The 17,600-nt window shown below is 36.5% G+C and overlaps 1 protein-coding gene across 2 annotated transcripts in view; it reads right to left on the bottom strand.

Moving 5' to 3' along the window:
• cracr2ab (calcium release activated channel regulator 2Ab) overlaps positions 1–17,600 on the bottom strand; it is a 41,300-nt gene that overhangs the window by 1,166 nt on the left and 22,534 nt on the right. The window contains exons 1-16 of one of the 2 annotated variants that reach the window (XM_048156013.1): positions 9,816–9,955; positions 8,652–9,038; positions 7,936–8,047; positions 7,678–7,837; positions 7,437–7,583; positions 6,294–6,384; positions 5,366–5,461; positions 5,078–5,265; positions 4,917–4,988; positions 4,793–4,838; positions 3,851–3,942; positions 3,307–3,760; positions 2,898–3,036; positions 1,937–2,018; positions 1,481–1,697; positions 1,271–1,347 (exon numbers count right to left, since the gene is read on the bottom strand). In XM_048156013.1, coding sequence (XP_048011970.1) covers positions 1,271–1,347; positions 1,481–1,697; positions 1,937–2,018; positions 2,898–3,036; positions 3,307–3,760; positions 3,851–3,942; positions 4,793–4,838; positions 4,917–4,988; positions 5,078–5,265; positions 5,366–5,461; positions 6,294–6,384; positions 7,437–7,583; positions 7,678–7,837; positions 7,936–8,047; positions 8,652–8,858 — 2,180 coding nt within the window. In that variant the 5' untranslated portion in view covers positions 8,859–9,038; positions 9,816–9,955. Of the gene's footprint in view, positions 1–1,270; positions 1,348–1,480; positions 1,698–1,936; positions 2,019–2,897; positions 3,037–3,306; positions 3,761–3,850; positions 3,943–4,792; positions 4,839–4,916; positions 4,989–5,077; positions 5,266–5,365; positions 5,462–6,293; positions 6,385–7,436; positions 7,584–7,677; positions 7,838–7,935; positions 8,048–8,651; positions 9,039–9,815; positions 9,956–17,600 lie in introns of those variants that run through there. The other variant, XM_048156014.1, reaches the window with a different exon arrangement.

Genomic DNA, 17,600 nt, shown 5'->3' with positions numbered 1-17,600 from the left:
ATGCCTTATTTAATGAATCAACATGTTTGTTCTTAAATATTGGTTTTTGGATTGATCTATTTTTAGAGTTTACACTGGGGAAAAAAAATGCTGTTTTATAAGAGAAGACAACTGCACGACAGGTAGGATTCACTTCATGGCACTCATTCATTTCTATAGGATCCGCAAACGGTGAGTGACTGTCGCACAACATAATTCAATTACGTCAAGGCTGTAATGTAATTGGTTATCAAGGCACACCTGAATCAAGTTGGCCATTACGCTTTTTTCCAATGGAAGAGCCACAAACCTTGTATCTCCCAATAAGACCATCTCTGCTAATAGTATTGGGACATGTGGTCTCAAAATGGCCACCACACACTTAGGTTGCATTTAAGTCCACTTTTTTATGTCCTTCTCTCTCTGACTTTTCTCCATCTTGTTCATTTGGATGTACATTATTGCTTACGTTGCATGAGTGCCCACTACCGGTGGAACTATTGCAATGGGTTAGAATTAAACACCCTTGAAATGAAAAGCTCTTGATCATGTGTGGGTAAATTAAGTGCAAGAACTGCAATCGTGTTTCATTGTTGTCTAAGGATCTGCCCAAAGTGTACACATTGAGGGTCTGTCCAAATAAACTTCCCATGTCCACTTGACAAAGTTGAAGGCACTTCAAAATGACAGCAGGGATTCCCTGAGGAATCCAAAAATCGCATACTTCCCTACTTCTCTATGTGAAAAGAGTATGTCTGAATTTATAGTTCTCATAAAAGTAGGCAAAAAGTACACAGATGGCTTGCTACTTCTACCAAGATTCTGAAGTACTGTCCCATGAAGCCACAGGAGAGGATTTGTGAATGGCAGTAAAGTGAACTGATGCTGGTAGGTTACATGACAGTAACAACATGGCTAATGTAGCACAGCCGGATTATTTTCACACTATAAAGAACATACAATTACTTATTCAAGTAAATACTTATAACTAGAATGTGATTTCGGATGCAGCCTACTGGGCCTTTCAAAGTAAATCAACTATACATAGTCTGAAAAAAGTATGACTGATGTAGAGATGAGCATCATGAGCGCATTTTGAAGATAAAAAGGAAACCACAAGCTTTTCGTCTGACATCTGATAATGTTTGCTGACAGCTGGCAGTTTCACAGTTTTATACATGTCTCTTTTTTGTGGGTTGCAGCACTGGGTGAGGTGTTACAAAAATCACAGCTAAACAAAATATTACGACAATGTCTGGTAACATTGTATTTGAGTGCTTTCAGTTCTTACCTGGCCAGATGTATCATAGCCTCCAGCACGTTAGCTCCAGTATAAGCACTGCACTCATAGAACATCAGGTTTGTTTCCTACCAAATATATCAAAAAACTATTAATTTATTCATAATGTGTTAGATATAGTGATGTAAACTTGTGAAAGCAAAGCATATTAAGTGATGTGAATATTTTACTAGGGTGTGTGTGTGTGTGTGCCGTACATACCTCTGCTAGCATATCAGCCTCCTTTGTCTGCACTTCCCTCTCATTCTCCTTGTCTGATTTGTTGCCAAGGAGCATGACAGGGATAGGGTCGCCTACAGCCTCCTGAATGCTAGTCAGCCAGGGACGGACTGATCTGAAACTGTCCTCCATTGTGATGTCGTAGATGACCACCACACCATCCGCCTTACGGAAAAACTGCTTGGTAATGCTGCGATACCTGCAGGACACAGTGACAGTGCATTTTTTAATGCTAGATGTTTATCATCAGTGACAAGTGAGTTCATGTGTTGGTTGCGCAATAGATTAGTCTAGATGACAAGCTTTTTAGAGATGCTTAAAAGGAGAACAGCACAGACTGTGGAACAAAAATAAACAAACTGAAGCTGAATGTAAATGTCCTACATAGGAAGATGATAATGCAAAACTCTATCCCATATGTCGTCATCAGTGCCTCACCTTTCTTGGCCTGCAGTGTCCCATAACTGAAGAGCAACGTGACTGTCCCCCAAATTCAGTGTCCGCACACTATAGTCAATGCCTGTACAGCACAAAAAAAAAAATTTATATATGTATATAACAAAAAAATATACATAGAAAAAATATAAATAATATAAATATAGGCATAAAAAAATACTGCTAAGAAAAATAAAATCTAAACATACAACAAACCATTACTGCAGTGAGGGTTAATGACCACTAGAGGTTACTGTTGAGTAATATTTCTGTGTGGAACATACAAGTGTTTTGAACACAGTCACTTTCTTATGATTGTTGAATTATAAAGCAAAATATCGAACCAAGTTCTATATATTCTAAAGAAAGACCAAATACCAGTAACTAAAAATTAACTTGGGACCAGCTGGTTGAAAGTAACTAAAATTATGGCTAAGAAAAAAAAAAAAAAGCGTTTAGTTTTTGATTTTAACTAATGCAATAACATTTTTATCATAATTTTCAAGTGTCCAGATTGTTTATGGGCCACTAGAGTCCAGGGGTGAAAGGCTAGAAACTTTGAATAAAGTGAATTGATGGTGTTTGACATAATCTGCTGCGCAATGTGCAGCAGGGTTTAAATGCAGGGAGTGTGACTTCCCAAGCCCTTTCATGTGATGTTGCCTGCTTTGAGAAATCCGTCTGATATAGTATAGTAGGTTTTAAATAAAATATTTTAAAGAATGTTGGTAACCAGACAGCTGATGGCACCCATTTAAAAATTTTTTTTCTACTATGGAAGTCAATGGGTGCCATCAACTGTCTGGTTACCAACATTTTTATCTTATTTTGTGTTCAACAGAAGAAAGAAACTTGTACAGGTTTGGAACAAATTGAGGGTAAGTAAGTAATGACAAAATGTTCATTTTTGGGTGAACTATCCCTTTAAATTGTAAATTGCACATGGAGGGGGAGATTGACTTACCCACGGTGGCTGAGGTGGCCGAATGAAACTGTCCATCACAGAAGCGTCGCAGCAGTGCGGTTTTGCCAACACTGGAATTTCCCACCAGAATGACTTTAAAGAGACGTTGAGGGGATGCAGCAGCACCTTCTGCAGGACCCTGTAGCCAGAAATACCCACAGTGACATTTTTAAAGCAAAGCTAAAAGTTTTGTTGATAAGTGCATATAGTAAAAAAAACAATATTACACTTTAAATGGTCCGTATTCTAGACCTGTGTCTTTCAGTCCACTCTTGCACTGACCATTTTTCACTCTCTCTCTGACATTTGAATTAAACAAGAATTATTGTTACTGTACCTTTAAGACTTTAATATGTAAATCTCTTTGCATATAAAAAGAGGTACTCTATGATATGTCCCTGTCACATACCTGCTGAGTCTCCTTTCCGACAGGTTGACCCCGTGCAGATGAGGGAATGTTTCCTCTGATCCATTTCTTCTTAGATGGCTTCTTCACCCTGACCGGTGGTGGAGAGTCAGCAGAGGCCAGAGATGCATTGGATGGGTAGAGGGAGCTCGTCTCCAGATCCCCCTGACCTTCTTCCTCTCCAGCTCGTTCTTCTTCTTCCTCACTTAGTTGATGCAGAAGAAGGTGAGGGTCTCCTTGCAACAGGTGGGGGAGGTGGTCCTCCTCGATGGATATGACTCTGCGCAGAGGCCAACCATCCGGTGGCGCATCCTCCACATCCACCCCGACATTTACACCTTCTGAGTCCCCAGCCACCTTCTGCTTCTCATCATCCCCTGTGGTGAAGGGTGAGCCGTTTGCTAAAGAGGTGGTCTTCCTGTTAGAGCGCTGAGTCACTTCCTCCTTATCAACTTCTCTGAAATGACAGAGAGGTTAGAGTAAATGTTTGTGTCATTAAATCATGTACGTAGGTATTCACATAAGAATATATGTGAGGATGTCTCACTTTTTGACAGATGGTTTCCTGTCAGTGTATTTTATTGAAGCTGTGCTCAGTCTGTGCTTGCGTGAGGATTTCTTCATTGAATTGCTGCGTTTCTAGTGTAAATTACAAGAAAATATTATGTTTTTAATTGTTCTTAATAATTAAACATTGGAACACACCCACTCATTTTCTATAATTAATATTTTCCACATTTTAGAAAATAGTAAAGTCATTGAAACTATGAAAAAACACAAAAAAAGAGAAATATGGGAATTATTTTGTGACCAAAAAATGCACAAACTGTCCATTTGAGCTTCTTCAAACTAAACTAAAAACATTAAAAATAAAATATAATAAATTAAATAAAATATTATATACACACATACAAATTATAATAAAATTGTGTCTAAGCTTTAGAAAAAAAATGTTTTATTATGAGAAGCATAAATCAGTGTTATCATTAACTAAAAATAAATTTAAAATAAAAAAAATTAATTAAATTAATTAAATTTAAATCATATTTACGTTAATTGAAATAAAATAAATGTTAACTGACAAAGTTACACACACAAATTATAATAGTTATAATTTGTATAATATAATATATTATAAGTTTATTTTCTAGAGAATTTCATATATAGGATTAATTATATGTCTGCAAAATAAATTTTTAGTGTCTAGGCTTTAGAATTTTTTTTTTTAAGATCATGAGAAGCATAAATCAGTGTTATCATTAACTAAAAATATTTTTTAAAAACATTTAAGTTAATTGAAATAAAATAAATATTAACTGAAATAAAATATTTTAGTAAAACTAAAATAAAAATGAATAAAAAAATAATAATACATATTTTAAAATAACTAATAAAAAAGACAAAAATTCAACACCAAATTACAAAAACTTTCATTAAAATGAAACAGAAAATATAAAAATAAAAACTAATTTAAAATTGGTAAACTTACCAGAAAGCTAATGTCTCGCTCATCTCGAAGATGTTTATTCATTTCTCTGAAAGAACACCAATTAATTTAAGATTTTTGTTGTTTGTCTTTGTCTACAGCATATGTGAGGCTGTACCAATCTCACCTGAGTAGATCTAACTGTTTCATCAAGCTCTGTTTTTCTCTCTGCAAGCCTTCAGTGATTCTGTACATCTCCCTGTGAGCGTAAAAAAGTATTTGTATGCATGCGAGACTCAAAGATACTGGTGGGACTTCTGTGTACACATAATAAATGCACAGACTGACATCTCTCTCTCCTGTTGTAGTCGAGAGGCCTGCTCCTGCAGAATGCCCAGCTGCTCCTGAGCCAACACCAGCTCTTGGCAGGTGTGCTCAAGTTCACGAGACAGCTCCTCATTGGTCATTTTTAGTTTAACATTCTCCAGTCGACTCTCCTGCTGTTCGCTATGAAGGTCACGGCATTGTCGTTCTAACTGAAGAAAATAATATACAAACGTGTGAGTTCAAAAAGATGTGAGGGTCACAAAAGTTTACGATTTTGTATGATTCTGCATGTTCATTTGTGGCACTTACCCTCCTCTGTTTTTGGAAAAGCTGCTCTAACTCCTGTTCTTTACCGCGGAGCCGCTGCTGTAGGTCCTGACTGCGCAACTGCAGATTTTCAGAGTCCTGGAAGAGAGAATTAACATAGTAATTGTAAGAAATTGTAGTCTGCCTCGACCCAGATTCCACTCCAAAGTATATTTTAGAATAAGCTCATCCCCAAAATGGCTTAATTATCATAGAGAAGAAGAAAGTCAACTGGTATATTGTTTATGTACCATTTGGTTGATCAAATCCTGAGCAAATGGTAATCAATTGTAGAATGGGTATGGGTGTGGGACACAGAGAACCATCTCAGACAATGAGGTGTCACAACTTCATTAACATACAGACCACAGCTGGTAAAACATGAGAAACTACATTTACATGAAGAGTGGTGAACTGTAACAGGATAAAAGTTTTGAGATTTGGATGTTCTGGGTTCATTCCGACTCCGATGAACCCAAGGTGCTACGTGTACTTTGTCACTGCTAAGCTGCAATAAACTTCTTCATCGAGATCTTCAACGTCCTCATCATTTTTTCTTACATAATCCATTTCAATATTAGTACAATTTGAAATAACATAAAATGTATGGCAAAGCTGAATTTTCATCATCAGTCTTCAGTGTCACCTGATCCTTCAGAAATCATTCTAATATGCTTTTTTGATGCTCAAGAAACATTTCTTATTATTATCAATGCTGAAAGCAGATGTGCTGCTTAACATTTTTGTGGAAACTCACTGTGATATTTTTTTTCTTTGATAAATAGAGGTCTTTATTGACACATTTGATCAATTGAATGCATCTTTGCTGAATAAAAGTATTAATTTCTCTTTTTTTAAAAACTTACTGATCCCAAACTTCTCAAATGTATAGTGTAAATGCAGAGGTGACAGTTCAAAAAAATGTTTTTACCTTCAGAATTGCTTGATCTTTTTCATTAATGATCTGTTGCTCCATTTCTTCATACAATCTGCGGATTTCAGTGTCATGTGTGGCTGCTTTCCTGTGCAATGAGACAATGGCATTCAATGTTAAAGGGTTAGTTCACCCAAAAATGTCATTAATTACTCATTAATGTCATTATTACCTCATGTCGTTCCACACCTGTAAGACCTCCGTTCATCTTCGGAACACAAATTAAGATATTTTTGATGAAATCTGATGGCTCAGTGAGGCCTGCATTGCCAGCAAGACAATTAACACTTTCAATGCCCAGAAAGGTACTAAAGACATATTTAAAACAGTCCATGTGACTACAGTGGTTCAACCTTAATGTTATGAAGCGACGAGAATAAAAAAAACCCCAAAATAACGACTTTATTCAACAATATCTAGTGATGGGTGAGTTCAAAACACTGCTTCATGAAGCTTTGAAGCTTTAGTGCACAAAAAGTATTCTCGTTGCTTCATAACATTACCACTGTAGTCACATGAACTGTTTTAAATATGTTTTTAGTAGCTTTCTGGGCATTAAAAATGTGTTAATTGTCTTGCTGGCAATGCAGGCCATCCTAATTTGTGTTCTGAAGATGAATGAAGGACTTACGGGTGTAGAACGACATGAGGGTGAGTAATTAATTACAGAATTTCCATTTTTGGGTGAACTAACCCTTTAAAACAATCAAAACATAAAGCACAAACAAGTCTTTCACATAATATTATATACCAAATTCTCACAGTATTTACATTCCAAAACTCTGGCTCAGACCTGCACATCCAGTTAGGTAATAATTTAAGGATCATAAGATTTCATAAGTGTGTATGTGTATCTTTAAACAATGCATGTTGCAAATCACATCGTTCTGACCTAGATTTGATCAAAATACATTTTATTCCCACCAAAACGTACTGTAAAAACCTGGTTAACGGTCACTGGACATGGATAAAACAGCATTCTATAGAGTATTACATTAAGCCTCTAAACAGGGATTATTCACAAGTAACAGTGGGGGAATTAAGAAAAAGCAGATTATTGGCTCTTAAACATGGGTGACTGATGGCACTGCTCTAAATTCATTCTCATTTCATGTTGCATATAGAGAACCAACATGTCACCTTCTGAGGGCGCTCTCCATCTCCTTCCTCTCTTGTTGTGCCTCTTTGATTTGATATGTGACACGGGCCAGAAACTCTTCAAAGTTGGACAAGAGGTGAGGCTCATCTTTCCTGAGCTGAGCCCACAGGCTGCGGACCTCACTCGGGCTGAATTGAAGAGAGATCTGTTACTGATTGTAGCAATATAATGATAACGTTTTATAGCAATGCAATAAGTCAAGTGTAAAACATCAGTACTGACTCCTCAAACACATTGCTAGCACCCAAGCTCTCCATCAACATGCTGAAATGTCTCTCTTCATCATCCTCGTTCCCTGACGGCTCTTCCTCTCCTGAGCTCTGAGAAGGTGCATTCATTAGTTCCTCCATCTTGGAGACTCTCTGTCCATGAAGAAAGTTACCTTGGGAACAGTTACACCTTGTAAAAGCGTAATGTGATGTGCTACAAATATGCAGATTTTTTGAGTTACTCTTGACAAGAAGGAGAAAATAAACTCACTGAATCCAGAGGAAAACTCTCCCAGCGTCAGGTATCCATTTTTGTCAAGGTCAAGCGAGTCAAAAGCATTCTCAAGTTCCTCAGCAGTGAGTGGCAATTCTTTGTGTAGTCTCTAAGATAGAGAGAATGATGGTATATGATTGAATACAAAAGAAACAAATCTAGATATTCCGATTTGCCTATTTTGTACTAACAGAACATTGTAAATAAAAAAAAAAAGGGAAAATAATGTAATGGTTCTGTTCTGTTTGTGGACTTCCCGTTTGCTTGTCCTTTGTTACTATGGTTACTCATTGGTTAATTGATTATGTTCACATGTGTCTTGTTTGTTTCTCATTTAGCCTGTGTATTTAAGATTGATTAAGTTCATTGTCTTGAGTTGTATTTGAGTAGAAGCAAAAACTGTTAGGTTTATTTATTCCTGCGATTCCAGTGTTTTGGATTATCTTTGTTTTCATTTTTGTAAATAAAAGTAAGATTGCTACAATTTAGGTCCTCTGCTCCTCTTCCCTTGCCTGAACTATGACAGCAACATATAACCTGAATATTTTGGAATTTAAAAAAACTGGCCATAGAAAGCTAAAAAATACAAGAACAACATTTGAATACAGCTCTGTATATAATTATACCAAAGCCATGGCAGATGTAAAAAATAAATGAAAAATGACAATAACAAATGGATAAAAATATCAAGTGGTGAAGGACCCCTACTTTACCCTCATATCAGTGCGTGTGATGAAGCCTTTTCCCTCGCTGTCACAGATCTGAAAAAAGTCCTCTATTTTGTCCAGCATAGAAATTTGTCCCCATCCTGCATTCTTCTTCTTCACACTTTTCCTTGGCTGCGGCTTCGGCTGCTTCTCATCCTGGTCTGAGCCACTGCTGGTGACCCGTGTGTCTCTAACGTGTCCGATCTCTGACATGATTCCAGCGCTGCTTACCTTCACCGTCTCTGAACAGGTCAGGATACAATGTAGGCGAGAGATGTGACAGCAGAAATGGGATGGAATCCAAAGCTAGATCCAATACAGGGAATTATCCTGATTAATTCAGGAGACATCATTTATTACTGTCTTGTACTGAATCCCTGCTGTGGGTCCCAGCTGGAAGAAAACAGGAAGAAAGCATCACGTCTCCTGTGTTAATAGGAATGTTAAGAGTCTGAGAAGTGAAATGCAGATTACTGGTGTATGTGTGCTTGTGTGTGCAGAAGAGCAGATTTAGTCTTGTACTTATACTTTCCAGGTTCAGTTCAACTTTTTAGAGTGAGAAAACTTTTAAAATTTAACAAAACACTTAATTAGTTTAACTTTATGTCTGTCTAAAACCGTGGAATTCTCGTCAATCAAATACATTGGCTGTTTCACAGAATGTTGAATTGATTAAAGTAATTAACTATAAACAAAAAAGAATACAATATGGGAAAGTAAGGAAAGATTGTGACAAGAAAAAAACTTAGAGTTTAGTCACTCATAAAAGTGATTACAAGTTGTCAATACACATCATGCACATCTTATCATCACTGCTGACGTCATCGGTAATCAGACCTGTCAATTTGATGATGTCACACAGCAGCACAATGTCAAGAGGAAACAGGAAGAGGTTTCTGTGCTGAAATTTCCCGTTTGATCACAGGTTGAACTAAGGTTTGGATGAGGGGGAATCAAGTATTTAATATTTTTATTTAAAATGAACTTTTACATGATTGACAGACACATCCTGTTAAATAAGAGTTGAATGCCAGAGCTCTGTGTAATTTGTGACATTAAACTGAATACGTTACATGATGAAATGCTGAAGTTTCAAACTAAAGCTATATGCAAACTAAATTATCAAAGAGAGAAATTGTTATAATTAAAATACAGAATTACAGCTCTTACCTGAACAATAAAACAAGTACTTCACTCTTCCAGGTCTATTCCTACAAAAAAGTTGATATAAACGTGTTTAATCAAATCCAGTAAATGAGTTTGTGGAGAGCGACCGTTACTCTGGTTAAAATGCTCTGCTGAGAGAGCGCGTTCACAGAGGAGGAGGAGCTTGTTCAGCTCACAGTCAGAACATGATGTTTCTATGGTGACAGACGCTGCGCGTCCTCGATTCTTGAAACACATCTTAAAAACTTTTTTTTCTGTTCATTGGTGAAACTTTTTTTTATGCTGAAAATATATACTATTACAGGAACAACGCTGCATCTATATTGAATTTTTGTTCTTCTTGAAACTACTTTATAAAAGGAAACTATTTTTTGCTAAGTAACATTAATTGTTTCTATTTTCTTCTAATAGAATGAAGCATCAAAATCAAATGAAAAGGCCACATATTTAAGATTACAGGTCAAATTTAAAAGTTTGTCAGTGAAAAACCTGATATTAAAATCACTCTTGCTGTAGTGTGATTACTGTCACTCTGTGCATATGCTTTTACAACAGCAGATAGCCTAAAGTGTAATTGTGTAATTAATGTGCAGTGAAAATGAGCTCTACATGAAACATGTTACTTATAAATGTTGATATAAGAGGTCCGTGTACGTTTTGATAGTTTGTTTTCCAATTTGAAATGAAATACGCAGAAACGAGAAAACGGTCGTTTCCCGTTTTTTCGTTTGTTAAAAAAAACGGAAAAACGAGATTTTGACTCGATTTTCTTTTTTTTCGGGTCACGGATAGAAAACGGAAACACGACTTCAAAACTCGTTTTCCACATGTGGGCGGTCATTACGCGCCCCTTTCAGCCGATTGGTCTATCAAATCTGAGCCAATGACGTCATCTTCAGTTCGTTCAACAAAATAATAGTCCTCAGTAGATGTCATCAATCGGCTTTCTTCTGTGCAACCTAACGCGTATTTCACAGAAATATGTTTGCACAGATAAAAAAAAAGTTTAAAAAACCTACAGTAAATTTAATTAAGTCTGTTTTTAAGCTGTCATTGTGTTTTTAAAATGTAAATGCCTCTACATCTGTTACCAAGCGCATGACATATCCTTTGGGCTACTACCACCGATCAATAGGCTATACATAATGATAGACTATTCTCTATTATAGATCAGTGGCTACTGCACTCATTTTTTTTTTTTTTTCTTATTTTAATGTTTTGTTTACATTTTATACATTTAAATTCAATCATTTAGCAGACGCATTCCTTGCAGTAGACTATGCAGTCATATTAGAAAATAGGCACTAGGTGGCAACACCTAATAACGTTATCACCATCGGGGGGCTTTTTAGTTTTCCTTAGCTTATAAATGGCCATACAGATTTTATCTCTTAAATTAAACACTTTTATGAACACAGTGAACATTATTATATGTCACAGTTTTCTTGCTATCCTCACTTTTTCTGTCTTTCCTTCGCTTTTGAATGAATTAGCTATAACATTTTACTTTCAATTTCGATTTAACGGCTATTGGCGATTCTGCGTCAATTGCTTTAGTGGACAGCAGCAAAACAAAAACTCTCGTATATTAAACATAGAACTTTTATTATCTTTGTAATTATTTTATTATCTTTTATCATCTTTGTAATTATTTTATTTTGTAAATATTCGTGGCTTAAACAGCGGGAAAATTTACTGTATGCAGTTCTGTGGATGTTTTGAAAAACTTAAACTAAACGAAAATTATTGTTGCTTTGTCAATATAATTTCTGTTTTTCCCCACTGACTTTCAACTGATGCGACCATCGTTTCATTAACCGACAAGATTATATTAAATTAGAATTAAACGAAATTTGATAAATGTCTGTGAATCATTAAAAAATCCCAGGGGTTTAGTTTTAGCCTACATGAACAAATAGCAAAATAAACAACAGAACATGAGGATTCATCATCATCACGCACCTGCTGCGCTTCTGTGAACGGAGAACAAAGGATTCAATTATATAAAAGGAATAAATAGCCTATGTCTATGCGCGAAATTTATTTCACTTAAGTAATTAACATATTACCAAAATGAAAGGGGGAAAAAATGCGACAATATGAGTGTCGGTTCATTTTTGAGAAGTTCATAGAAAGGAAACCGAGACGGCAGAACATTTATTTGTTTAATTTACGAGCAATGTTTTGTTTTTATTGTGAGTGTACAAATATAATAGGCCTATTTAACCCTTCACAGATTCGAATGGTGTTACATATATTTGACCATAAATGTCTGAGTATTTTAAGTTGTTTCCGCTTTTAGGATAAGAAAATTCAAGTGAACGCGTCGGCGCCTCACGCGCAACATCAGTTTTAGTAACTTGACATCACAGCCTGTTAACTGTCAAAATAACATAGGCTACATTCAACCAAATATATAAAAAGTTATACTGCTCATTTTAAGTAGTCTGTGTAGGCTACAATAAAAGCGTTTAAATAATAAATAGTGAATCGTGAATATTGAAACATTTGGATTTGTGTCAAATTAGAGAGGTATAGTTATAACGCCGGATTCTGTTTCAATTCAGCTTTAAATTAATTCGTTTTGGCTTAACATTTATATATTATTTTTGTCATAACTAAAATAGCTATGTAGCTGTAATTTTGATCTTTAATGTTTGATCTTTACATATTCCCTCAATCTTTTAACCAAAGGGTTATTAACATTAGCCTATATTCAGCAGGCAATGTTAGGCTATATAAAATAAATAAATAAAGAGAGATGAGCTATTGTTCGTTTTTCAAAATTGCTTACACTACTTATTTATTGTGATTTATTCTATTTATTCAAAATAGAATAAAATAAAAACTGTAGTTTTTTTTTTGTTTTTGTTTTTAAATCTGTGTGGGTAGTGCAGTTTCACTATGCATATTAAACTACAAACCGCATTACAACAGTCTGTGTGCTGATTAACATTTCTGAAATAAATATTTCTGTGAAATAGGCTACGCCTTAGGTTGCACAGAAGAAAGCCGATTTATGACATTACTGATATAGCGGCAGAGGACTGTTATTTTGTTGAACGAACTGAAGATGACGTCACTGGCTCAGATTTGATTGACCAATCGGCTGAAAGGGGCGTGTAATGACCGCCCACATGTGGAAAACGAGTTTTGAAGTCGTGTTTCCGTTTTCTATCCGTGACCCGAAAAAACGAAAATCGAGTCAAAATCTCGTTTTTCCGTTTTTTTTAACAAACGAAAAAACGGGAAACGACCGTTTTCTCGTTTCTGCGTATTTCATTTCAAATTGGAAAACAAACTATCAAAACGTACACAGACCATAAGAGAAGAAAAATCTTTTATTTCTGTTCTGAAACATGTTCACAGCTCCTTCATGCTCAACACAGGGTGGTGTGTATGTCAACGGCACCGCCAAAATTGTGTGGGGCAACAACGTTCCCATAACGCTCATAACTGGAATTGAGAAAAATGCCTGTTTCATGTGCTGCAATAAAGTTATCATAGGCCTACTAACTTTACAATTATTTCTTCTCCAATTCGTTTTTAAAAATATAAACATTTAAATGGTGGCTGTCAACTTTATGAATTTATTCAAACATGCATAGGCTATTGAAGAACATTAAAAATTATAATTAATATGTAGGCCTAATATGGTGCATATATTTAGCTAAATGCTCCTCTCTAGTTATATTTTCTAGCGAATTTATGGTCACTGAATATGTTTGTTCTGAGGTAAACGTGACGTTACTTTTGTTTGTTTACTTGCTTCTTTATTACCGTCTTTCCGCGGTTGAACACTGAGTACGCGAATACAAGAGACATGATATGGATTTCGGTAAGTTGTATTCCGAATCTTGTATCTTTTAACATACCTCTAGGTGTTCATTCCGGTTCATTCATGTTTATTTCGCATTGTAACGGTCACGACACATCAAAAAGCGCCAAATCCGTATCCTCGCGCTTTTTTTAAGTGGATATACGGAAATCTTTGACCTTTTCTAGTGGGTATAAGGCATACCTGAGTATCACTAGACTTCACCACTGGGAGGATCCCTGGGGAGAAATCGCGGGGCCCACGTGCTTTGCGTGGTAGGTAAACATGAGTGAGCTGTGAAAGTAGAGACATGAGTTTACATGATTTCTAATATGGTTTTAGCTTATATTATATCTTATTTTATAAACTAAATTTCCTGACATGCATCTTTATTTTCTTAATTTTTTATGACAAGTTGGCTACTCATTTCGGCTGTGACTGACATTTTATGAATCTAACGTTAGTTGGCTAGCTAACTTTTCTCTCACACTGAAGGTTTTCCAAAGACAAAGAGTTGAGGAGACGGTGGAAAGTAGCTATAAGAAGGGAAGGTTGTTCCTCAAGCGAGTTCTCTGTGCTATGCAGTGAGACTTTGACAGGTCAGGTCAGTCTGTCAGGATTAGGGATGGAGCTGCACCATCGATCTTCTGTTTCACTCATCTACAAAGAGTAGGTTACCATCACTACTAGATTATGTAATAGTTTGCCATTAAATTGTGATTTTTTTAATATTTTTATTTCCTTTTTAGCCCGTTGCAACCAGGGCTACACAAGCCTCAAGGAAGGCTGAGGAGAGCCTGTCAGTGGACTGTTCTCACCATTTCCAAGAGACTGATCCTCCTCTCTGCCTAATGTATTTGTTCTAAACCCAGAACTGCTGTGAGCATTATGGCCCTGGTCATATTCAACCTCTCTGTCTCTCACCGAAAATGAAAGTTTGATGAAAAATTTGTCATAATTTGCTCCCTCTAATTCCATCACAGATGAGTATACTTTCATTGTTTATCTGAGCACAACTCGAGATTCATTGTGTGTGTGTGTGTGCGCGCGTTTTTAAAACCATTACGCCTATGGAATGTCCTCACTAATATAGCAAATCAAACCTGTGTGTGTTGTGTTTGGTTTTTAGGGGGATGGAATAACAATCCTATACTGCAGGCCAGTTTCAGGGCATTTACTGGCGTCTCATGGTCCGGTGCGGTGTCTCAGTCTTTTACTGCCACCCACAGGAATAGATCAGTATTGCAGTATTAAACAGAGGTACAACTGCAAACTTGGTCTAGTATTCCTGAATGATAAACTGTGTAAAGTCATAGTAGGTATCACTTATTGTCTTTTTTAAATCATTATTATTTATTTATTTATTTATTTTTTAAAGAAAATGCCCTTTTCTGACACTCTTGTGAAATAACATTTACTGTGCACCGGGAGAGCATGACAAGCATTCCTAATATAGCCTACAGTATAGGCTACTTCTGAATTTATTATAGTAATTAAAATGAATCTTTAAAACAGCCATTTGATTTAAGTTTTTATCCACCTAATATTTCTAAACATAAACTCAAAGTGTTAAGCATAAAGCAGTTATCAGTGCTTGTAATTGCATATTTTCAAATGCTGGGCTTTGATGCTGTAAATAAACTGGAATGTTTCCTGTCTCTGAAATCAGTTTCCTGTATGACTTAGTCACCCCTTTATCTTGCATGTTTCTCCCCGTTTAAGTGTCTCTATAAGGTGGAGGAGGAGTCCTGTTCATCAGTGTTGACGTGCTTTTAATAAATATGGTGAGAATCATAAATACGTCTTCTGATTTGTCAGTGTAACTTTTTGATGATTTCCTTTCTATCTAATAAGGTAAAAGTGACTTTGATTGGCTTGTTGTTTGGCGGTTGTGCAGCCTTCTGTCTCTGTCTCTCTTGAATCTTTCACTTCTGAGTTGATCAAACAGAGAGTATGATCAGTGAAGATGGAGAGCTATCTAACACTCATTTTTTTTCCTGCTCTGCTCAGACTCGCTGCAGCTGGTACGTACACACTCAGGATCATTATGTGTGAGTTACTGTTGTAGTGATTGACTCTGTGTTAGTGTTATAAAATAGTTATAAGTTCCACTTTTGTATGTGTATTTTTGAATTAATATAAATGTGAATTTACTTCTTTCATGGTCATTTTCTCTGATTCCTCTTTTTTGCTGACTTAAAGTCTGTTGTTCATCTTCTCTTACTGTGCACCGTATAAATCATTCTTGTCCACAGGAAACGTGAGGCTGGTGGGTGGTAATAATTCCTGTGCTGGTCGAGTGGAGGTTTATTATAATGAAGAATGGGGAACCATGTGTGATGATTATTGGGATATGAGAAACACTGCAGTGGTGTGTAGAGAGCTGGACTGTGGCAATACTTCACATACAATGCGTGCTGCTCACTTTGGACCAGGAGCAGGAAAAATCTGGATGGATAATGTGAGATGTAGTGGATCAGAGTCTTCAATACTCAATTGCAATAGTGCTGAAATGGGTAACCATAACTGTGAGCATAGTGAAGATGTTGGTGTTATCTGTTCAGGTAGGTTCATTTTCTGTCTAGATTTCATTTTCAAATGTATTTGATGTATTTATTCTATCAGTGTACTAGAGTAGAATTTAAAATTAATGTTTAAAGTTCATAAATAGTGCAGACCAACAAGTGTTATAACACAGTTTAACCAATAAGAACTGAGCTATGGGCTCAATGTTATATCAATCATGACCGCTATCCTGATGTGACAGTAGAAGCTGTAAGTCTCTGTAAAAAAAAAAAAAAAAAGGATCTACATGACAAAATATAAAATATGATGTGAAAAATATGGTTTATGATTTGAATTGTAATCAGGTTAATGCATGTTTATTGACGGTACATGTTTGACCTGAATCAGCAGACTCAAATCCTCTTTAATTTCATATATAACCTTTACCTATATGTTAAAAATAAACCCTAGAAATTTAATTAACAAAATAAGTTCATGTACAAAATTAAAGCTGATGTTCTCTTAGTTACAGCACACCAAACCCAGGGCCGGACAACCTGTGACAGTCAATAGAGGTGTAACAATACAATGATGTCATGATTCAGTTTGAAACACAATACTGATCTCACGATATGATATTCTCATGATATTAAACAAAGACAAAATGGAGTTAAAATACTTTTTAAATGATCACTTCTGAGACTAAATGGTAAACAAACAGTAGGCTACTATTGATTAAATTGCTACATTTGGTATTAAATCAGGAATGGTCTTGAACAGGCTTGTACTTGGTCCTTCTCACTGTCACAGACACGTCAGGTTCCAACATCACCCAATCACAACGCATGCCATCTCCAGAGTACTGATCACCGCCACCTGCACCTCATCACCTCACTCATCAACAGCACCATAAAGAGCACACACACACAGCACTCCATGTCCGGTCTCGTTCGCATATACTCCCTGTTATGCTTACCTCAAGGACTCCTCTTCGTATACTCACCTGTCTCCAGCGTGTCTCCTTCCCTCTGTGTGCCTCGTCTGCTGTGTGGGTGTGTTCCAGTCAGCTCCAAGTAACTCCAGTGATCTCCAAGCTCCAACGTATCTCTACCTGCAACGGAAAGGACAGTAACTATTCCTCATACTACCAGTCTAACATCATCTGCATCCAGTTTACTCACCTGTCTGATATCTCATGCTCTACTGTGGTCAATAAACTACCAATACCTGTTTACATCTGTGTCTGCCTCCTGTGTACCGTAACAGAAGACCGGACCAACACCGCAGACCCAGTATGAGCCAGCCGGATCCTTTTCAAGACCTGGTGGATGCGCTTCGGCGAACTCTCACCACCAATCCACCACCGCCATCTCCAGTCACTGTTCCTTCACCTACACCAGCGAACACCACCACCAATGCCAGTAGTTCTCCTTCACTACCGCCGTACCGCCCTATTCAGGATCGGC

The sequence above is a fragment of the Megalobrama amblycephala genome, linkage group LG14, assembly GCF_018812025.1.
Source record: "Megalobrama amblycephala isolate DHTTF-2021 linkage group LG14, ASM1881202v1, whole genome shotgun sequence".
In the NCBI taxonomy this organism is placed as follows: Eukaryota; Metazoa; Chordata; class Actinopteri; order Cypriniformes; family Xenocyprididae; genus Megalobrama; species Megalobrama amblycephala.
This window is presented reverse-complemented; position numbering and strand designations above follow the sequence as displayed.